The sequence below is a fragment of the Vipera berus genome (assembly GCF_964194415.1).
Source record: "Vipera berus genome assembly, chromosome: 1".
Lineage (NCBI taxonomy): Eukaryota > Metazoa > Chordata > Lepidosauria > Squamata > Viperidae > Vipera > Vipera berus.
This window is the reverse complement of record NC_138202.1, coordinates 235,312,828-235,337,151: the sequence shown is the minus strand read 5'-3', so window position 1 is coordinate 235,337,151 and position 24,324 is coordinate 235,312,828. Positions and strand designations below refer to the sequence as shown.

General features: G+C 38.2%; 1 protein-coding gene across 1 annotated transcript in view; it reads left to right on the top strand.

Moving 5' to 3' along the window:
- The window catches only part of LMBRD1 (LMBR1 domain containing 1), a 70,998-nt gene extending 46,890 nt beyond the window's left edge, over positions 1-24,108 (top strand). Inside the window, exons 11-16 of the mRNA XM_081345199.1 lie at positions 2,886-2,988; positions 3,704-3,808; positions 6,004-6,153; positions 7,364-7,442; positions 22,719-22,810; positions 22,971-24,108. Of these exons, the coding sequence (XP_081201325.1) occupies positions 2,886-2,988; positions 3,704-3,808; positions 6,004-6,153; positions 7,364-7,442; positions 22,719-22,810; positions 22,971-23,090 (649 nt within the window). The 3' untranslated portion in view covers positions 23,091-24,108. The remainder of the gene's footprint in view (positions 1-2,885; positions 2,989-3,703; positions 3,809-6,003; positions 6,154-7,363; positions 7,443-22,718; positions 22,811-22,970) is intronic.
- Positions 24,109-24,324: the final 216 nt, after the last annotated feature.

Below are 24,324 nucleotides of genomic sequence, written 5' to 3'. Positions count from 1 at the left end.
AAATAGGCAAGGCGACAGTATACAGCCTTGCCGGACTCCTTTCCCAATTTTGAACCAATCAGTGGTTACGTGTCCAGTTCTCACTGTTGCTTCTTGGCCCGCATATAGGTTTCTCAAGAGACAAATAAGATGTTCTGGTACTCCCATCTCTTTAAGAACTTGCCAGAGTTTGTTATGATCCACACAATCAAAGGCTTTAGCATAGTCAATGAAGCAGAAGTAGATGTTTTTCTGGAACTCTCTAGCTTTCTCCATGATCCAGCGTATGTTGGCTATTTGATCTCTAGTTCCTCTGCCTCTTCGAAATCCTGCCTGTACTTCTGGTAGTTCTCTATCCACATACTGCTGGAGTCTAGCTTGTAGGATTTTAAGCATAACTTTACTAGCATGAGAAATGAGTGCAATGGTGCGATAGTTTGAACATTCTTTGGCACTGCCTTTCTTTGGAATTGGAATGTAAACTGATCTTTTCCAATCCTGTGGCCACTGTTGAGTTTTCCAAATTTGCTGGCAAATTGAGTGTAGCACTTTTACTGCATCGTCTTTTAAGATTTTGAATAGCTCAGCTGGAATACTGTCACCTCCACTAGCTTTGTTGTTGCTCAGCTTTTCTAAGGCCCACTTCACTTCACATTCTAGGATGTCTGGCTCGAGGTCAGTGACCTCATTGTGATTATCAGGGACATTAAGCTCATTCTTGTATAGTTCTTCTGTGTAATTTTGCCATCTCTTCTTAATCTCTTCTGCCTCTGTTAGGTCCCTGCCATTTTGGTCCTTTATCATGCCCATTTTTGCATTGAACGTTCCCTTCATCTCTCCAATTTTCTTGAAAAGATCTCTGGTCCTCCCTATTCTATTGTTTTCTTCTATTTCTTTGCACTGTTCATTTAAGAAGGCATTCTTATCTCTTCTAGCTATTCTCTGGAATTCTGCATTCAATTGGGCGTATCTTTCTTTTTCTCTCTTGCCTTTTGCTTCCCTCCTTTCCTCAGCTATTTGCAAAGCTTCCTCAGACAGCCATTTTGCTTTCTTGCATTTCTTTTTCTTTGGGATGGTTTTGGTTGCTACCTCTTGTACAATGTTGCGAACCTCTGTCCATAGTTCTTCAGGCATCCTGTCTATCAGATCTAATTCCTTAAATCTATTTGTCACCTCTACTGTATATTCAATGGGGATATGATTTAATTCATACCTGATTGGCCTGGTGCTTTTCCCTACTTTCTTCAGTTTAAGCCTAAACTTTGCAACGAGAAGCTCATGGTCTGAGCCACAGTCAGCTCCTGGTCTTGTTTTTACTGACTGTATAGAGCTTCTCCATCTTTGGCTGCAGAGCATATAGTCAATCTGATTTCTGTGTTGACCGTCTGGTGATGTCCATGTGTAGAGCCGTCTCTTGGGTTGTTGGAAAAGAGTGTTTGCTATGACCATCGTATTCTCTTGACAAAATTCTATCAGCCTGTGCCCTGCTTCATTTTGTACTCCAAGGCCAAACTTGCCTGTTATTCCGGTTATCTTTTGGCTTCCTACTTTAGCATTCCAATCCCCCATGATGATAAGGACATCATTTTTTGGTGTTAGTTCTATAAGGTGCTGTAGGGCTTCATAGAACCGGTCAATTTCATCCTCTTCAGCACCGGTGGTTGGAGCATAGACTTGGACTACTGTGATATTGAATGGTTTGCCTTGGATTCGAACTGAGATCATTCTGTCATTTTGAGGATTGTATCCCAGTATTGCTTTTCCTACTCTTTTATTGACTATGAAGGCTACTCCATTTCTTCTGAGGGATTCTTGCCCGCAGTAGTATACCTGATGGTCACCTGAATTAAATTCACCCATTCCTGTCCATTTTAGTTCGCTGATACCTAAGATGTCGATGTTCAGTCTTGTCATCTCTTGTTTGACCACGTCCAGCTTGCCTTGATTCATGGATCTTACATTCCAGGTTCCTATGGAGAAAAAATCTTTACAGCATCGGACTTTCCTTTCACCACCAGACATATCCACAGCTGAGCGTCCTTTCGGCTTTGGCCCAGTCGCTTCATTCTTTCTGGCGCTACTAGTACTAGCCCTCTGCTCTTCCCCAGTAGCATATTGGACGCCTTCCGACCTGAGGGGCTCATCTTCCAGCGTCATATCGTTTTGCCTTTTGGTACTGTCCATAGGGTTTTCATGGCAAAGATACTGGAGTGGGTTGCCATTTCCTTCTCCAGTGGATCACGTTTTGTCAGAACTCTCTGCTATGACCTGTCCGTCTTGGGTGGCCCTGCACGGCATAGCTCATAGCTTCATTGAATTACGCAAGCCCCTTCGCCACGACAAGGCAGTAATCCATGAAGGGGTAAGTTAAAATAGAGTTACAATAAAATTAAATAACAATTAATAGCCCAAAAAGTTAAAAATTTAAAAAATTTTGGAAAGAGGGTTTTGGTTGGCAGGAAATCTGCCCTTTTCCAAAACTCCTGTACATTACAATGGTATTTCCTAGTGGGGTAATGAAATGTTAGCAATCCCAAAACCAAGCTTGGAGAACTTTAACAATACAACAGTTCATATTAATGGAAACATGAGTGATGATTATCAGATTAGCGTCTACTTCATGGATCTCCTGAGCTTTCTATAATAAAATGGTACGTTTTCTGAATATACAAGTTGATTAGAAGATATATACAAGTGTCAATCCTCATCTGTGCATAATTTAAAATAGAAAATGCTACATTCTTAATCATAGTCACTATCAAATGTTATAAGATAATTTCTAAAACGTTGATGTCAGTTTGTATCTTTTTGTTTTTAAGTACTCTATACAGAAAATGTACTTAAATGCAGGTTTTTTTTTTAAAAAAAAGTCAAGCAATAACAATATATGTCTTAAATTCTTACAGTTTGGATAAAGCACTTCATTCTACTGGTATAGGTTCTGGATTTATAATCCTGGGAACTAATTTGACCAACCCACTGAATATGCTATTGCCTGTTCTACAGATAGTAAGTAAAAGCTCAGTACAGGAAAATTCCTAATGCGCTTCTACGGAATGTTAAGGACTTTAATGCTAATAAAATAAAAGAGTTTTAAAAATAAATAAGTTCAATATTAAATAATGAGTTAATAATGATGATGATAATAATATAATAGACATGAAATAGTATTTATATCTAGTATGTACAATGACTGATAGAAAAGGAAAACTAAGTTATCTTTTGAAAACTACTCAAATTATTATTGATTGAGAATATCATAAATTATATATAATAAACTAAATTGTTCTAGCTGGATTGTATCCTGCCGCTATGGGTTTTCTTTTTTAGCATGCAAATTGTTTTAAATCTATTTGTGACCTGAAATTAGGTTGATATTTATCCATGTTTTGGTGCAGGGAATCTCTTGATCCCACACCATTCACTAGGGGTCCTATTATTGCTATCCCACGTTCCATAAATTAAATGAGTATTGAGGGCAGAAGAGCTTTTGAGAGGACACGTAAATTCTGACTGTTTAAGAACCCGTTTAAGTCTATTAATTATTTTGATGATAATATCAAAATTTGGATTAAATACTACTTTCTGTCATTGTCTTATCTTTGTTGAATATATTGGATTTAGTAACTTTTTAAAATTTTATTGCTTGGGTTTTCCTCAATGTTTCATAATTGAAATGTGATAAATTTTCCTGATGTATAAATATACTGCATTTATATTCTAGGTGTTTCCCCTAGACTATATTCTTATTACTACCATCATCATGTACTTCATATTTACTTCAATGGCTGGAATTCGCAGCATGGGTATATGGTTCTTCTGGATAAGGGTAAACTTTACTGTATCTCATGCACTTTTCAAATAATTTAGCATGTTAGACAAATAAATAAAACATTGCAAATGCATATTATAAAACATGCAGAAAAGGTATTAAAACCAAATACCTGTTTTGTCGGGTTTTCTATTAACTCAAGTAAATCATTTCGCTTCACATCCAGACAACATGTGCAGGAATTATTCTGAAACTTAATGCCTTGGAATTTGTCCACAAGAACTAGGTAGCAATTTTGTTATATTTAAATGCTTAATTTTAAAACAGGTATTAGTGGTAGTATTTTAAAAAGTGTTTTAGCATACAGTATTTCATAATATGATATTAGTGTGGATTCAGTTTTAAAGCATTGTGTACAGGGCATCTTAACTTTTAACATTTTTCATTTTATTAAATATACATTTTTTACTTAAGCAGGGCTGCTTTGAAAATGGACGCTTGCTAGAAATGGAATGTTTAGATGCTCATTTTCTTTAAAAGAAACAATTCTTAGCCATAGCAATAGCACTGACTTATATACCACTTCATAATACTTTATAGCCCTCTCTAAGCAGTTTTCTCTGTCCCTGACCAAAACTGATAACCATTGTCATCAGTTTTGTTTTCAAATATTTGAAAGGCTAAAACATAGATGAGATAGCACATCATTTTTTTTCTTTAGTCAATTCTTAATCTGTAGTCCATGGGGGACAGGGGTCTATGGATAGATTTCAGGGAATCCATGAATTTGGATGGGGAAAAATTATAAATGTATTTTCACATAAACAGGTAATCCTCAATGTATGATCACAACTGAGCACAAAACTTCTGTTGCCAAATAAGACAGTTGTTAAGTGAGTTTTACTCCATTTTATGACCCTTCTTTCCATAGTTATTAAGTGAATCTCTGCAGTTGTGAAGCTAGTCACATGGTTGTTAAGTGAATCTGGCTTCCCCATTGACTTTGCTTGTCAGAAGGTTACAAAAGCTGATCACATGACCCACCCCCCCAGGAGACTGCAACCGTCATAAATATGAGCCAGTTGCCAAACACCCAACTTTTAATCACGTGATCATGGGGATGCTGCAACGGTCGTAAGTGTGAAAAGGGATCAGAAATCCCTGTTTTCAGTGTTGTAACTTTGAATGATCACTAAATGAATGGTTGTAAGTCAAGGACTACCTGTATTACTATATTACACATGTTTTAATAAATGATAACTGTATTTGAGCACAAATACATTTTGCTTTCTTTGTAATGCAATCTAGGTATTTTATTTGTGCATTTACGTACATTTTTTCTAGGAAAGGATCCATTCTCAAAGGGGTCCATGGCATAAAAAGGTTAAAGACCTCTGCTCTAAAAATAAAATCAGGAACAAGAAATTCATGTTGTGGAAAATTGGATTTGATTATAAGTAAAACTATCGGGTGGGCTGATTATCTCAAACACTGAATGCTGCGGCAACAGCATTTTGCAGAAATTGGACTGTTCTTCATTTATTTATGTGAATTATAAAGCCACCTATCTCAACAAGTGACTCTGAGCGGCTTACAAAGATTAAAAAAAAACAGAAGAAAAGACTAAATGATTTTAAGTGCCTTTCAAACTATAAGCTCCACAGAAAGGATCAGTAGCATTTAGTTTAATCCCCCAGTGGAGCCCACATCACCCAAGCATAAGATCCCAAGCCACGTGCCAGATATTTCATTCATGCTTTGCTGTAGTTCTCTCCCTTCTTTTCTCTTTCTTTGCTACTTCTGTTTCCTGTCCTTGTTTGGTCCTTTGCTGTTAAGTACATGGGATAATGTGCTGTGTGGGAAAGAATAAGAATAGATAACACCAGGGTAGATGTACTCATAATTTGGCTTGGCATAACCCAGTTTTCTATAGATTGATATATTTTAACATGATTGCATATTTAGATAAGTTAATGGCAGGGGTCTCCAGACTTGGCAACTTTAAGACTTGTGGACTTCAACTCCCAGAATTCCCCAGCCAATTTTGCCACATTTGGAGACCCCTGAAGTTAAAGCATCCATTCACCAGCGATATTTTGTTTGTATGGAATTGTAAACTCCTGTAATTCTTCAAAATTTGGAGCAGAAATTGCAAATGAAAGGTTAGATAGCCTATTTAAATTATATTTTGAGAGACTTCTTATTTTAATGTCATAGTGTGTTGATATAAGAACATATTTTTTAAATTTTAGCTGTACAAGATCAGACGGGGGAGGACACGACCTCAAGCCCTTCTCTTTCTTTGTATGATACTTCTGTTGATTGTTCTTCACACCAGCTATATGATCTACAGTTTAGCCCCTCAATATGTTATGTATGGGAGTCAAAAGTATCTAACTACGGTAAGATTTTGGAACTTCACAGTCAGCCATCATGCATTTTGAAATAAGCAGTTTTTGTGTTATGTTGAACATAGGTTCAGGTAATAAATCTAGTGTTCAGTTGTGTAATACCTTAAGCATTATAATGGTAATGTCATAATATGAAGGACAAAATATAATTATTTTCTTTTTCCTTTTCATTGTTTTTTCCAGTTCCATCCTTCAATATCTTAATAGTGCCTATTTTTTTCCCTAACACTGAGGGTGGGTTTGGTCCATATTACACACACAGACACACACACACACACACACACACACACACACCTAGGAAATCAGGAGGGGTTGGACTAGGCCTAGGGGATAGGCCTTCGTGGTAGTGGCCCTTCCTTTTGGATCGTAGTTGCCCCATAGATATTCCCATTCTCTTGGTGTACAGGAAGGCTCCAAAACAGTTTTATTTCAGTGGTCCCAGGGTCCAATTGCATGTATGTTTTAATGTGTTCCAAACAGGTTTCATACAGGACTTGTACTTCTTCCTACAGTGTATAAGTGATACATTTATTTTTTACCCAGGCAAGGCCTTATGAATTCTTTACTTTTATTCTTGAAGGAGAGTGTCACACAAATTTATTGTATACTTTTATATTTTCCGAGGACCACAGTACTACAAAGCTTGTAAATCTGTTACTTACTGTATATCATATTATTCAAAGTAGACTTTTTTTCCTTAAGCATTTTCAATCATTCCTTGATGACCCGGTCATCACAATTGAGCCCAAAATTTTTGTTGCTAAGTGAAACATTTGCCCCATTTTACAACTTTTCTTGCCACAGTTGTTAAGGGAATCACTACAGTTGGTAAGTTAGTAACACGGTTGTTAAGTGAATCTGGTTTCCCCATTGACTTTGCTTGTCAGAAGGTTGCAGAAGCTGATCACATGACCCCTGGGCACTGCAACCATCATAAATATGAACCAGTTGCCAAACATCTGAATTTTGATCATGGCGATGTTGCAATGGTGGTAAGTGTGGAAAATGGTCATAAGTCACTGTTTTCAGTGCTGTTGTAACTTTAAATGATCACTAAGGAACTGTTGTAAGTTGAGGACTACCTGTATCTGTTTTTAAAGAGAAAAGACTCATGATGCTTGTTGCACCAAATAAAATACATGATGTGTCAATGGCATTAGTATCTATGGAATAACCCTCAATTAATGTCTTCTTTGTGCAGAATAATAAGACATTTGAAGGACATTTGAACAATGAAACAACATACATATCCAAAGACTGTGATGCAGATGCACCTGAAGGTGAGATAACTCCATACCCAGTTCTAATATATAGTGAAAGATACTTGAATTGGTAATTAAGTCTATTTGAATGTATTGATTTTTTCATGGAAGACACTAAAGCTGCTCACCAGTCACTATCAGAACTTGCCTTGAAGCTGACATTAATTTGATTCTTAATCCCCAACTATGGTTGCAATCCTGACGATATGCCACCTCCTATCTCATGAATTTCTAAGGAATAAAAATATTGTCAAATCTGTTGGTGAATTGTCTTTCTATTTCCACAGTCTGTTCTGATGTCCTACGAAGGCCTTTGGCCCTGAGTCATCAAATTCCCTTAAATGTTGCATATCAAATATATGAAATTAGAAACTTGTTGACGCTTGGACATCATGGCTTCTCTAAGAAAGTAGCCATTTCTAAATAAACAAAATTCCCCTTCCATATAGATTTTGCTGTTATTTTCAAAAGAATATACTTTTAAGATGGTTTTAATATTTCTGTTGCCCGTTTTGCAATGACAGGTTTGTTTCCCCCCCCCCCTTGGGCAGTTTTTAAACAAGCTTAACATTCAGAAGGATGTTCCTTCACAAACAGCTGTTTTCATATTATCTTCCCCTCAAGTAGTCCAGATGGTTGAGTACTCTCCACTTCATTCATTAGGGAGGTAGTCTATTTAAAGGAAGATCATGAGTGAATGAGAAAGTATTTACTACTTCCTCTCTAGTGGTGTATGTTTGTTTGCTTGTTTGTTTCTGCAGAGAATGGCTGCTAATTCCTTGTGTATAATTTCCAGAAGACTGTTGGGAAAAATGTGTCATTATTATTATTATTTTTGCCTTCCTTATAAAAACTGTGACTGTAGTCTTAAGGATGCTTATTTTCATTCAATAGAATTACTTCAAAGTAATGTGTTGATGTGTAAGGGACGCGGGGGCTCAGTGGGTTAGGACGCTGAGCTTGTCGATCAGAAGATCGGCAGTTTGGCGGGTCGAATCCCGAGTGCCGCATAACAGAGTGAGCGCCTGTTACTCGTCCCAGCCTCTGCCAACCTAGCAGTTCGAAAGCACGTAAAAATGCAAGTAGAAAAATAGGGACTACTACGGTGGGAAGGTAACAGCGTTCCGTGCACCTTTGGCGTCTAGTCATGCCGGCCACATGACCACGGAGACGTCCTCGGACAAACACTGGCTCTTCGGCTTTGAAACGGAGATGAGCACCAGCCCCTAGAGTTGGAAACGACTAGCACGCATGTGCAGGGGAACCTTTACCTTTACCTTTTAATGTGTTGATGACTAGACTAACTTGTATTTTGGAGTAAAGATGAGCATTTGGCCACTAACTAGATAATTTATTACTTTCCCCACCAGCTTTTGGGAAGAAAAAAAGTGCTGAGAGGAAGGACTCTTTAATAAAGAAACTGACACACTAATTCATTTGCAATAAATTGTTGTGGCTGTAACTCCTTGTTCAGCGAGAATGTTCTCTTAAATATGTTCATTGTTCTATAGTGCAGTACATTTTAGCAGTCCAATTTACTTTCTAATTTACATCCTACTTCCAGGCCTTATGGTTTATATACCAGTATATATTGATTATGAGATTATACTGACAGAAGAGTATTAGAAATAAGAGCATTGCTGATGGGATTGCACATGAATCCCGGTTTCATTCGTAATATAAAAAAGAGGTTGTTATGGCAACTACATTTCTAAAAATATTGCCTTGAATAGAAGAGTAACCTGGCTGAATTAGATTTAAGCATATCTATCCCAGGATCCTGTTTCCCACAGTGCTTAACTTGATGCTTGCAGAAATAACTATCTTCTCTATTCTTCAGCAAATGTTATTTTAGAGCATTATGCTACCAATACGTGCAGGTGCTGTTCAGTGATTACAGCTCCTCTTCATTTATCCATCATTTACTTGTATAATGTTTCTCTAAAGAAACTTCGGTTGTGAGCCATCACCGTTTCTTGTGGTAATTAAAACGATGTAATTCATTATGTAGGAGAAAAATGCTTTATTTTGAAGGTCCATCATGAAGTGACCTCACTTTCTTATTTTTAAAATTAATTCCCTGTCTTGTACCATGTATACTCTTGCAAAATACTCTTTTTATTGTGATAATGTTTAAAATAATCTGTAAAAAATAAAATGGTTTTAAACTGAAAAGTTAGCAAGTTGTAAAACAAACTTCTAGTTCTCAGGGCTACATTTATCTTCAGAAGTTAGTCTGGGTCTTTCCTCCAGAGGAATTGTTAATAAATAGAAAAGGGGAGGGGGTCAGTTCAGATAAAAAAGACATGGTAAATGTGATAGTAAAGAGCCTTGGTGGAGCAGTGGGCTAATGCTTCCTTAAGTAACACCAGCTGCCTGCAATTAGTGCAGGTTCGCATCCCACCAGGCTCAAGGTTGACTCAGCCTTCCATCCTTCTGAGGTAGGTAAAATGAGGACCCAGATTGTTGGGGGCAATAAGCTGACTTTGTAAAAATGCCGCTTGGAGGGGGCCGAAAGCCCTAATAAGCAGGTATATACATAGAATGAAGGCTATTGCTAAGCACATTGTGCTTTAGATTGTAAGCCGCCCTGAGTCTTCGGAGAAGGGTGGGATATAAATGGGATTAAAAACAATGCATCCATATTCAAAACAAATATTACAATTATCAAGGATTGACAAGAAAAGGAATCTCAAGGTTGTGGGTATATATTATAATGAAAATGTCAGGGGCCTCAAGAGTGTGGTAGTTTTTAAATCAATAAAATAAACACAGGGGAACTCTATTATAAAAAATAGTAAGGAACAAATTCAAAAATAAAACTTATCAATTCTGTAATAACTTTATTCAGATGTATAAGGCCATATTTAAATATTAGTATAAGACTATCCTTAGTTGTCACTTTATACAGTTATTTTCTAAAATTAGAAAGTGGCATTATTTGCACATTTATAACAATAATTTTGAACTTACCACAGAAATAGCCATTTTCAATTCTGAGAAAAATTACTAATTATAATTCAGAAAAAAAATCACTATGTTCATAGGACACAAGATTTCTAGTGGAATTTATAGATGGAAGCAATTCTGCCCTGGTATAATTTTAGACTCACTTTAGGTGGCCCGCAATATTAAAGCACATGCCTAACTTTGGGTGAATGCCACATAAAAAATTTTGTAGGATAATGAGTGAAATTAAAAACACTTCCCCCCTATATCTAAAGCAAGCTCTCCTTTAGATATTTATACCCATTAGCATACAGTATCTACCTCTTTTCTGTAGGAAAAAATGCAGTAACTAGTCTTGTGGCTTCATTTACTTGTTAAATTTTGAAAAAGCTGCAAACATAATGTTTGAAATGTAGGTCAATCCCATGGAGTTCTTCTATTTTCAGCATGGCTTAGCTTTAATTGTGTCCTTTAAGGGCACATAATATTTCTTTAATTATACATTATCTTAGATTTTCAGGCAGAAGAGAATTGTGAGAAAGTGTATGTGAGTTGAGACAAATGTTCCCATTCATTGTAGTTTTCATAATGAAGGACAGTTCAAGAAGAAAATGATAGTTATGAAAAGAACTATCCACCAATATCAACCCAAAGTTCACCAAGCCAGTTTCTTTCAGTAGATTTAATAGGCGGTTTTAATAGTAGACATTTTGAATGGATCATAGCCTGGTCTCATTGCTGAACATGCATGCACCATTTTTATCCAATAGAAGGTGGCAGTTATTTCCTCAGTTATCTGGGATTTCAGGTGATAGTTTTAATTTCACTGGTAAGAATCAAAGCTATTGAAGACAAAGGACACAGACAAGATTGGGTGCAAAACGTGGATTCCTTTAAGTATTAATGCTGCTTGGGCAAGTTGATTATCAGATGAATTTAATATTTTCACCCTAAACAGGATTTCTTTCTTCTCCTTCCTTCCATGCCCAGGTACCTTTTCTCCTCCTCTCAGCTCTCCAAATTTGAACTTTCCCTTCCTGTCTTGTGAAGACCAAAGGGATCCAAAAAAACCGGCTATATTTTTTTTTTGTCAGATTACTGTAGAGAGCCATCTGTAGGTCTGTTCATTTTCTTTAATTCAGATAAGCAGCTGGAGGGGGTTGCGTATGGCATGGAATATGCTACTTTGATTTTCTTGTGTGTTATTTCTTGTCACAGAGTGTAGTAGTTGGCTCAGGATAATAAAGCTCCTTCGCTGCAGAATTAGATCTCAATTTACATTTTGGGCTTTTTCCTGCACATGTTTTATTTATTTAGGTGCCACCCTTTTCAGCTTTGAAAGAGGCCTCCAAGGTACTTTACAAGCTTAAAATGTAGAGTAATAATGGGAAGAGTGAGAACCATTTAAGTTATCTTGTTTTGGGATAGTCTATATAAATCTGCTTAGTTACTTCAGCTAGCAGCATAATCTCCTTAATGGTGTTGCACTGCTGTTCTCACAACACATTGCCTAAGGAGAGGTGTGTGATTCCCATTCTCCAGATATTAAGAAATGTGTTTCTATATATCTTTTTTCAAGCTCTAAATTGTTTAGTATTTTAATAGTTAACCCAATGTGTTGACTTTACAGTCAAATTTAAAAAAAAATGTATTATCTATTGCAGGGGTCCTCAACCTTGGCAACTTTAAGACCTGTGGACTTGGAGTTGAAGTCCACAAATCTTAAAGTTGCCAAGGTTGAGGACCCCATTCTATTGTATATAATATATCTTATATAACCAGAAAGGCAAGTCCTGCATTTAATAATTTGAACAGCAAAAACAAGAAAAAAGTAAAGCAAACTAAAGGGTTTTTGAAATCCAATATGTTTTAAGAGTCATCTAAATTATTGGAAAAGAGAGGATTTTATGTGGTGTAAATTAATAGTATAAACTAGTTCAATATTTAATCTCAGGCATGTCTGGACAATTCTACAGCAAATATTCTTAATTTTTGTTTTTATTTTATATGCTGTGAGATTTTTAATAAAGAGGAAATTTTTGTTTGAACTAAAGGTATTTCCATATTTGATGTGAGGTTATTTGGCATAATCACTGACTTTGGGAAATAGAGAATGAGGTCTTATACAGTAGATGGATGAAATGGAAGCTAATGCCCTTAGTGAGTGAAATATATATACAGTAGTACATCAGTACTCATCCTTAATTGGTTCCAGGAGGCACAATGAGTACCAAACAAATTTTTCCCATAAGGAATAATGTAGTGAGTTCCAAGGCAGCCGACACCGACCAGTTGTAGCTTGTGCGTTGAATATCAAACGAACAATGAATACTGGGACAAAATTTTCACGCCAAAAGGTGTTGAGTACCAAAGTAATGAGTTTCAAAGCAATTGAGTACCACTGTATTTTCTTGTAAATATTTACAACACTGAATAACAACTTTATTTTTAATTATGTAATTGGCCATTTGTCCTCTGTAACTTCTTCGGGGAAAAGATTTGGTTAAATATTTCAGGATACCCATTTGTCTTTTAAAATGTCCTTGGATCACCCAAAGGCATTCTATAATTATTACAGGTAATTATTATTTAATGTCCATTGGTTCAGCAATTGTTGACTGTTCAAACGTACGATGGCACTGAACAAGGGGTACCTATGTCAGGTTCTTGTAATTGCAGCTTTCACAGGGTTCCTGAGTCACAGGATTGTGATTCAGACAACTGGTTCACAATTACAACATTGCTTGTTCACTCCCTCCAACAAGCAAAGTCAGTAGGGAAGCTGATCACAATTGGTGATCACATGACAGCAGGATACTGGAACTGGGCAGGATTTGCTTTATAGCAACTACTGGGGCTGCCGGAATGGCTGTTGTAACTCAATGCAATCACATGATGTTGCCCCTTACAACCTGGCTGCTTAGTAATGGAGTTCCCTGTTCAAATTACCATTGGTAACTGAGGACTACCTATACTATGGGTCTTCAAACTTGGCCGTTTTATGACTTGTGGACTTCAGCTCCCAGAATTCCTCAGCCAGCATGCCTGGCTGAGGAATTCTGGGAATTGAAGTCCAGAAGTGATAAAAGGGCCAAGTTTGAAGACCCCTGATCTATACCATGTTAATTACTTAAGGTTATTTGGTACATAGAAATTCAGATAATACGTTGTGAAATATAAAAATACATTGATATCACTTCACATATTCCACGTTAGTTGGTCTGAGGTTATTAAAGGGAAAAAAATCACCTTTAGCTATTAATTGTGAGCTTCAAGATTAACAAGGTACATGGTATTTCTGCAGTACATTTCCAGCATGCCTCATCACTGAAGTGAGGGAACCAAAAACATATTTTGATGCAATATTTTCATGGCTGAAGGATCAGTGTAAGAACTTCCTGTCTTTAAGAATAGTCTTACAAATATCAGCACCTAGTCATCCTTGTTAGGGCTTAAACACAATCCAAACTAGCCAGAAGCTAACTTGGAGGAGATTCAACCTTTTTCACAAATGATTCTTGAAAGATGTTTGGTATGGCACCTTTAGTACTGAAAAGTGTTTGATTTTAAAAAATGTTTCCAAAAATAAGGTACTTAACAGCATTCATTTGTGATTCTTTGTAATTTTATCCCGTGATTTAAAAGAAAATAGCACATAAATAATTAGCCTCTTTAACTTTAACGTAGATTCATTGAGGTTATTTTTAGACAAACCTTGGTTGATGGCTCCCCAGCTTTTTCTCTGGATCTTGCTGAGTTGGCTACTCAAATTCAGGATAGGCTTTTGCTTTCCCTAAATCCATCTTCTCTGGAAAAAACATCTGCACTTTACTTACTCATTTGAGATATTCTCTTGAGAAATCTGTCATAGAATCTTTTAATACTTTTTTGCCCTGTCAGTGTTGTATATTATCTGTAGCAGGTGTTAAAGCTAAATGTTCCTTTAAAATACACCTATCTTGGTATGAATAAGGAACAGAAGACCTTAGATTATTTTTGTCAAGCTTTACAGGACGCTCTCCCATTGCATCAGTAGTGTGGGTGCGCTACATTCCCATGGCAACAGTTTCTGGCTCCTCTTTTGGCTCTTCATTGTTTTAGTGAAGGTGAAAGATAATCAAGCTGAATTTCTTCTTGGCTAATTGGTAGAAAAAAAAAACTGAAGTGGTATTGTACTATGACAGATTTCTTTCTGAAACATGTAGTGTTTAATGTTGTCAGCAACTTACTTAATTTGCAAGGTACTTGGTCATGGGAGTGGACAGTGTAGATGTTTGTTCTATGGAGCTGGCTTTCAAGGTCTGTCAAGACAGACAGAAAAAAGTAAAACAGGCTGGAGAGAAGCAGTTATCAAACTATAGAAGAATGGGTCCAGAAGAGAGCAGCAAAGATTAAGGACCTGAGAGTAAACATTTGTGAAGTGTTGTTGACTATGTTTAGCCTGTGGGGACACATAATAGCTTGTCTTCAAATATCTGAAGTGCTGTCGTGTGCAGAAGTGTTCAGAGTTGTTGCAGAAGTCAGGGTAAGAAACAATGGCTTTAAATTACAAGGCAGCAGATATTGTTGAAAATCAGGAAATGTTCTTTAACTGTTCAACAAAGGAACAAACTGCTTTAGGAGTGGTGGTCTGTCCTTCGCTGGAAGTGTTTAAGCAGAATTTGAAAACCATCTGGTGGAGATGCCAAGGTGGAGATTCTTGCACCATGTGTTGGACTTGACGACCCCCTAGAGGAACTTCCCACTCTTGCCTTCTTTGATTCTGTGAATTGCCACAAGATGCACAAGAGGGAATGATCACAGGCTGTTGTGATTCAGGGTCAGCCTGTGGGTTGGCAGTTGGGTCGGACGATTCAGAGGAAGAGGAGGGGGGTGTTGCAGAGCTTGCTGAGGGTGTTGGAGAGCTTGTTGATGAGGCTCTGCAGAGCCCTCAGCCAGGCCCCTCCCATCTGGTTACGACACAGACCCAGCTGTGTGAGCCTGACAGCGTGGATGAAGATGACCCACAGCTGGCCCTGTTCAAGGACGCCCGACGCAGGAGGCAGTCAATCAGGACTAAACAGAGGAAGGCAATGGGGCACCTCGGAAGGAGGCAGAGAGAAGCCACGCCCTGAACTGTTTAAAAGGGGAATGTGTGGGAGGGCTGGTTTGCTGAAGGCAACTGTTTGAATAGCTCCTGTTTCATGGTTCGTGTCTTGTTTTGCTCTGTTTGCTTTTGTGTCCATAAATTTGGCAGGCTTAGTTCCAGCCTCTTGCCTTCTTGTAAAGGGGTTGTCCCTGCCTTATCTGCAGGGCCAGTAGTAGGCTGGTACAGAACACAGGCTAAATTAAAGGAAGTTTCTCTTTTGTCTTCTATTGGGTTTTTTAAAGTAGTTTATTTTTTTCTTTCCTGAATGGTGCTTGAAAATGTAATTAAAAATTTCTGTGTAGTCCATAGAAATCATAGAGAATGTACATTCCATTTCCCAAGTGACAAAACTATGTTGGTGATCTTAGTCCAGTCATTCTCTTTCATTTGGATTTCTGGGTTATGGCTCTCATTTAACAGACCATACTGAAGGTTCAGAAAGGCTGTGCTTTCTTGGTATTGTTGTGTGCACTCACAACAACATCAATCATCTCAAAGCAACTTGCTCTTGACTTGCTTTGTAACTTTTCCCAGATAGAGGATGTATTTTAGAGCATTAAAAAGTCAGATAGGATTTGCTTGAAACAAAAGGGTACAGAATAAAATAATCCTCATTTAGTGACCATAGCTGTAACCAGCAACTCAACCGCTAAATGAAACTCTGTGCTTATAATTCAGCTTTCCTTGGCTTTACAGTAGTTATCATCTTGCAACCATTCTTTAGTGGTTGTGACCATTTAGTGACCATTTGAAGTTACAACAGCACTGGAAAAAGTGACCTACAACTGGTTCTTGCATTTATAACAACCACAGCATCCCCATGATCACATAATCAAAACTGAGGCACTTGACAACTAGCATGTATTTAATTTAATTTGATTTAATAATTTAATTTGTATACCGCCCTTCTCCCGAAGGACTCAGGGCAGTGAACAGGGCAATACATAATAAAAACCAGGATACAAAAATTAAAAAGTAATTAAACTACAATGCCCGTAATAAATTAATACATATTAAAAGTTAAAACCGATTATAAAACCCAGCCCCAACCCATCAGACCAGGCCAGCTTGTTCAAAAAGAAAAGTTTTGAGATCACGCCGAAAGGAGCGAAGGTCGGGGGCCGTTCAGAGCTCAACCGGCAAGCGGTTCCAAAGGTCTGGCGCGCCCACAGAGAACGCCCTCCCCCTGGGGGCCACCAATCGACATTCTCTGATCGGAGGCACCCTGAGGAGGCCCTCTCTGTGGGAGCGCACTGGATGGAGGGAAGTTGACGCCGGCCGCAGGTGTTGCTGTAGGTAATCCGGACCCATGCCATGTAGGGCTTTGTAAGTCATCACTTACAGGATTTGCCATTTTCTGTGGTCATGTGACTGCCATTTACAACCTTTCCAGCCAGCTTCTGGATAAGCAAAGGGAATGGGGGAAGTTGGATTTACTTAATTCTGATCCCAGTTGTGGCTGTAAGTTGAGTCCTACCTGTATAGACCTGTGAAGTTTGTTACTGTGAGGATGGGTTGTAACTTTATTTTTTCATTGTTGTCGTAACTGCAAACACTCGCTAAACAAAGCAGTTGCTAAATGAGGACTGGCTGCACCTGGACTGACCAGCAAGATGCTGTGGAAAAAGCCGAGGCTGTAGCGGCTCATTTGTTTTGAGTGGAAATTAATTCAGCTAAGATAGCATTAAGGTATAATATGAAAAGATTGTTGACATAATCAGACTAGTTGATCTCTTAAGATACGTTCCAACTCTGTGATTTTATGAAAATAGATGGTAGATGATGCAGGTGGCTGAATCTAGTGCTAATTCTGGAGATCAAGGCTGGCTTATGGAAGTGAAAGCAAGTGAGTGATTTTAGATGATATGTTGAAATAAGGGAGAAAATCAGTATTCTGTTTTTCCTTGGGGCTTGAAGTAGTCATTAAACAAGTTTTGAGTCTGATCAAAATGTTGTATATCCAGTCCATCTTCCCTCAAGCTTTCAGAGAGGAAAATGCGAATGTCGGATTCTGTTAGATCTCCGTGAACAAAGTTTAGATAATTTCCACCTTTCCCATCTCGGAGGGGTAGAAATTCTCACTTTCAATACAGCATACAGGCAGTCCTCAAGTCACAGTGGCGATTGGGACCAGGATTTCCATTGCTGTTGCAGCGTGGTTGTACAGCTAGTCTTTGACGTATGAAGATAATTGAGTCCAAAATATGATCATGAGGCACGACAGTTGTTAAGCGGGTCACCATGTGACTGCACCTGGTTTCTGCGACCTTTTTTGTGGCAGATGTTAAGTGAACAGCACAGAATGCTGTGGTCAGTAAACGGTCCCATTTTAGCCAATGGAAAGTGGAAGTAAGTGTCAGTTTTGGCCCTTCCGCCAAAAGTGCAGTCTCATGCCTCGCAATTGGTCGTAAACGTGGGCCAACTGCCAAGCACCCAAAATGCGATCAGCAGGGGCAGCCCTCAGAACTTCAAAACCGGGTTGTAAGTAAGTCTGGGGAGGTCTGTTGTAACTTCAAATGGACGCTAAAGCAATTGGTTGTAAGCTGGGGACTACCTGTAAAGCTTGATGTCACAGGACTGCATTGCTTAGCGACACTCCCTATTGCTGAATTTCACCGGTCATTAGACGAGGACCCACCCAGATACAAGCCATTCCCAGTCCTTCCTAGCCTCAATTCTTCCACGGTAGAGGACTGCCGCCCCTTCAACCCCTCCCAATCATCTACCTCCTCTCCCCCCTTTCTTGCCTTTTAGCAACTGTTTCCTCCCTTGGGAGGCAGCAAGTAGCCCCAGAACCACACAGCTCTGGGCTGCTTGCCACGGGCAGCTCAGGGGCTCACTGGCACCCCACAGCTGGCAAAGGGGTGATGGAGTGCAGGGACCAAAACGGCAGGGATGGAAAGGAGGTGAGTGTGTGTGTGGGGGGGGGGTGGTTTGAAAAGCCCTCTGGTAAGTGTGGGTGAGCTGCCAAGCGTCCAGGTTTTAATCACGTGAGCACAGGAGTGCTGCAAGGACTGTAACTTTGGGAATGGGTGTCCTATTTAGTATCTGCATACCTTTGAATGGCCACTGAACAAATGGTCATAGCTTGAGGACTGGCCCAAAGCCACCCAGTCAGTTTTTCATGCCTAAGATGGGAGTAGAGCTTTACGGTCTCCTGGTTTCTAGGCCAGCAGTTAATTTCTAGACCACGCTATTGTGGTATTATTTATATAGACACCAGGAGGCAGTTTGGTCCTATATTGCGATTCGTCAGATGTATGTAACCACATCTTTTTTGTCTGGTTCAAATCCTCTGCCAAACCCAAACCCCATACTCCAGTGGTGGTGGAAATCATGTAAAAACCTAAATGCAGGGGCATAATATATTGCAACATCTGTATTTAGCTGAGATCTTAAGGGAATTTGGACTGTATATAGAATAGACTAGAACTGGAAGGGACCTTGGTGGTCTTCTAGTCCAGCCCCCCCTCCCCCCCAAGCAGGAGAACCTATACCATTTCATACAAGTGACTGTCTAGCCTCTTCTTAAAAATATCCAGTGATGGAGCACCCACGATTTCTGGAGGCAAGCTATTCCACTGTCAGGAAGTTTCTCCTTAATTCCAGGTTGCTTCTCTCTTTGGTCAGTTTCCAACCATTGTTTCTTGTCCTGCCCTCTGGTGTTTTGGAGAATAGTTTGACCCCTCCCTCTTCTTTGTGGCAGCCCCTTAAATACTGGAATACTGCTATCATGTCACCCATTTGTTCTTTTCTTTAGAGTAGCCAAACCCAAGTCCTGCAGCCGTTCTTCATATGTTTTAGTCTCCAGGCCTTGGATCATTTTAGTTGCTCTTCTCTGAACTTTTTCCAAGGTCTCAACATCTTTTTTGTAGTATAATGACCAAAATTGGTTGCAGTATTCCAGGTGTGGTCTTACTAGGGTTTTATAAAGCGGTACTAATACTTCATGTGATCTTGATTCTATGCTTCTGTTTATACAACCCAGGATTGTATTAGCGTTATTGGCGGCTGCTGCACACTGCTGGCTCATAGTCAAGTGATCGCCCACTAGGATTCCAAGATCTCTCTCACAGTTACTGTTTTTGAGCCAGGTCTCATCCAATCTGTATTTGTGCCTTTGATTTTTTTTTTCCTGACTAAATGTAAAACTTTGATTTTCTGCACATTAAAACTCATTTTGTTGGATAGGGCCCATTGTTCAAGTTCATCAGGGTCTTTTTGGATCCTGAGCTTGACTTCTGGGGTGTTGGTTATTCCTGCCAGTTTAGTGTCATCTGCAGATTTGATGAGTTCCCCTTCTGTTCCCTCATCTAAGTCATTAATGAAGATATTGAAGAGTACTGGGGCTAAGTCGGAGCCTTGTGGTACCCCACTGCTTATTTCTCTCCATGTCGATGTAGTGCCATTGAGGACTACTGGCTGAGTACAGTTTGTCAGCCAGCTACAGATCCACCTTGATGGTGTTGTTGTCTATCCCATCTTTTTTTCTAGCTTACCAAGCAGCAGGTTGTGGTCTACTTTGTCAAATGCCTTACTAAAGTCTTAAGTATACTATGTCTACAGCGTTTCGCTGGTCTACTAATTTAGTCACTTTATCAAAGAATGAAATAAGATTGGTTTGACATGATCTGTTTTTGACAAACCTGTGCTGGCTACTGGTTATAACTTTGTTTGCTTCTAGTTGTTCACAGATCTGTTTTTTGATTATCTTTTCCAAGATCTTCCCAGGTATTGGTGTTAGACTAATTGGTCTGTAGTTTCCTGGGTCTGTTTTTCCCCCCTTCCTTTCTTTGAAGACGGGAACCACACCAGCCCTTTTCCAATCCTCAGGTACTTCCCCGGTGCTCCAGGATTTTTGAAAGATATGGTGCAGAGGTTCTGAGATTACATCTGCCAGCTCCTTCAGAACTTTGGGATGTAATCTGTCGGGTCCCGGTGATTTATATTCGTCAAGGTCAGATAGGTGTTCTCTCATATATGTGCCATTCTGATAGATTCTGCATATCCCTTCCTGCCACACTGCTGAGCACCAGAGCCTGGATAGCTCCCAAAGCTAATGCACTGCATATGGTAATTTAAAGTTCAGTAGTCTGTAAGTTCAGTTCCCGGTGGAGGGTTTGAACGTCACAGAAAAGATCTGGCTCTGTGGTTTTGACAAGTTCCAATATTGGAAAAGAGCAGTCATGCCATGTATAAGTAAGTTCTGATATTTAAATTATAAAATTGCAATCTTAACTATTAAACTTGGACTGTAGATCTGTGGGTTTGAGAACAAATGTATATTTGTGTACTTCTGTATTTCTGACTTAGCATCTATAAACTACGTTCTTAATTCTTCTGGAGGACTAAGAAAGTAGGGTCAGTGAAGTAAGTTGATTCTGCTGATACTCTCCTCCTAAATGAAATGGCAGAAGAACAAGGCCTTGCTTGTAGAATGTGGCTCGGCCTTACTGCAGTTTGCCAACAATGTCCATCCCCCCCCCCCCTTAACATGCACTTCCATACCCATTCTTCTGAGAATAAAGTGTAGGCTTATTTAGCATATACAGATTCCAGATGTAAAATTTCAAGACATGCTATTTTTTTAAAAAAAAGTTTAATGTAGATTTTGACAAACTGTCTTGCGAAGTAGTGGCATACTAATTAACCCTATTGAAAGTGCCAAATCGTCAGGATATAAAACGGTATTAATAAATTTGTCGTGGATCTTTGGCATATGAGAGTGTGCGAAGCATACAGAATCCTGGAATATTATGGACATAGATGTTAAAAAACATTCAGGCTAAAATACAGTCCCTGGCTGACACTATTATGGGTAAGTGTATTCTTAGAGGACCATTTACACCCATGCAGGCTTTCAAATGGGTGTTTGAGTAAAGAGTCTGGGTTCCCATATTTAAGTTAGGCAGTTTCTTCCCCAGAATATTTTTGTTTATAGAATCAAAAGCCACACTGATATCTATAATGTTGTTAAATGTTTTTTTGCCATTAGTTAGTTGTTTTGTTATGAGGTGATGTCAAATAATATTGTGATGTGCTCTAGTCTGAATCCAGCTTGCTCCTCCACTAAAAAGTTTTTTTTTCCTATTTCTCTGTCTTCTACTTTACTCAGAGGATGTTTTGTATACATTTTAGTCCGAATTTTAGTAAGGCTTCTCAGTCTATAATTTTGGGGCCACCCGTGCCTCCCTCTTTATATACATGAGGGTTATAATGGCGACTTCTCATCTGACTGGGATGCAATTTATATGGGACAACAGCTCTGCTAATAATGGGACCCACCAATCAACCAGTCTTGAAAAGATCAGGCAGTAAAAAAAATAATCTCCAGGTGCCTTATTAGATTTCAGAGACTGAATAGTAAATTTGATTCCTGAAACTGACAAATTGTGTTTATGAATCCTTTTTCATCCGTTTAGATTGAAAAATGAAAGATATTTGGTAAGTGTGTGTGTGTGTATACACATACATACATATATATATATATATATATATATATATATATATATATATATATATATATATATATATATATATATATATATATATATATATATATATATATATATATATATATATATATATATATATATATAGGTAAAGGTTCCCCCGCACATGCATGCTAGTCGTTTCCGACTCTAGGGGCCAGTGCTCATCTCCGTTTCAAAGCCGAAGAGCCAGCGCTTGTCCGAGGACATCTCCGTGGGCATGACTAGACGCCAAAGGCGCTTGTCCGAGGACATCTCCGTGGGCATGACTAGACGCCAAAGGCGCACAGAACGCTGTTACCTTCCCACCGTAGCAATCCCTATTTTTCTACTTGCATTTTTACGTGCTTTTGAACTGCTAGGTTGGCAGAAGCTGGGACGAGTAACAGGCGCTCACTGTGTTACGCGGCACTCGGGATTCGACCCGCCAAACTGCCAACCTTCTGATCGGCAAGCTCAGCGTCCTAACCCACTGAGCCACCGCGTATATATATATATATATATATATATATATATATATATATATATATATACATACATATACATATATATATAACTTGTGTATGTATGTATATGTATGCACACATACACACACACACACACACACATTTATGCAGTTGTAAAGAGAATCCATGTATACTTGGAAGAATCATGACCTTTTAAAATTCATTTCCTAACATTTAAGAGCAATTCTTAGCTGCTGCTTTTTTTTTTATCCCCCTCCAGATCAGTGCACAGTTACTCGGACATATCTGTTTCTACACAAATTTTGGTTCTTCAATGCTGTATATTACTTTGGCAATTGGGCTTTTATTGGAGTAAGTAATCTTATTGAAAGATGATTATGAATACAATCTAATGTTCTAGGATAACTATACCTACAACATGTGCATCGTGGCAATAATATTGCCTCACATAAAATCTGTTGCATCCTTCATCTGACCTCCAGTAACACAGTGTGTTGATGTAAATTCACAGGTTTTTTTGATTGGATTAATTGTGTCATGCTGCAAAGGGAAAAAATCGGTCATCGAAGGTGAAATGGACGAAGATGATTCGGATATAAGTGATGATGAGCCATCGCTCTATTATGGCTGACAGCCTGCAGTCCTGAAGGTTGAAGCTTGCAATGTAAAACTGTGAAAATGCCATTTTTGGTTCTGACTTTATTCTTGGAAAAGTTCAACTTTGCCAACATTTAAGGGAGAAGTAAGATAAACCAGGATTTGGAATTTCTGCAAATCTGACTGGCTTATAGCTAAATTCACTTGTACATATGCACAAGAGCTAATTTTATGAAGGAAAAATTAAAGAGAACTATTTTTTTGAGTATATGCTATGGAGCTGTAATGTCATTTAAATGGCATTTAACTTTGTTTTTGTTAGTCTTGAATTTTAAATGTATTAATTTTTGTTTCTTTAGATTATTGACATCATAATCAAACTGACAAATGTGTCATTACGTCTCATGGAAATCTAAAGTTACCAATACTTGCTAATATGGAACTAATACCTGAAACATACCTGTTGGTATATGAAGTGTTACTTAACTACAGGTCTGGTCATTAGAGCAAATCCCTCCCATGTCAAATGTGAATGCAGTATGACTGGAAGGCAGATGGGGTGTAACTATTACATTCAGTAAAATAGTAGAAGAAATATGCATTTTATTTCCAAGTTTTGTTTATTCAGTTTAGTATCTGCCCACATATACTATTCTCCACCCAGTTGGATAAGAACAATAGATCTGGCCAGATCAACAATATAGAATATGTCCTGAGACTTCTTATTCAAAATGACAATGTAAAGAAAGATTTTTTTTTCCATTTTTCATATAATTTGTGAGCTTTAATTTCTTCATTGTTTAAACTAAACTCTGCATGCACATTTTAAAAGACATTAAATATTAATCACTTGCTTGGTTACGGTTTGCTATTTACTGTCTTGGCATAATAATACAAATATGCTGAACCAGGTTTTAAACAGTGAAGCAACTATTCAGTATAATTTTGCTTAATTATAATTGATGAAAGGCACAAATGCTTAAAAATCATGCCATTTTGTTTCTTATTTTGTAAAATTAATCAGGATTCTAAATACATACTGTTTTGAAGTACTCTTGTAATTCAAAATCTATTATTTAATCATAGTCTTTAGTGTTCTTAGATTTATTATCCCTAAATAATTACAGATAAAGAAAACAAACTTTTCAGTGTGTTTTCTGTGTTTTCCAGACTGCAGCAATTTCATATTTATTTATTTATTTATTGATGGGATTTATATCCCGCCCTATCTCCTGAAGGACTCAGGGCGGCTCACAATAAAACATATA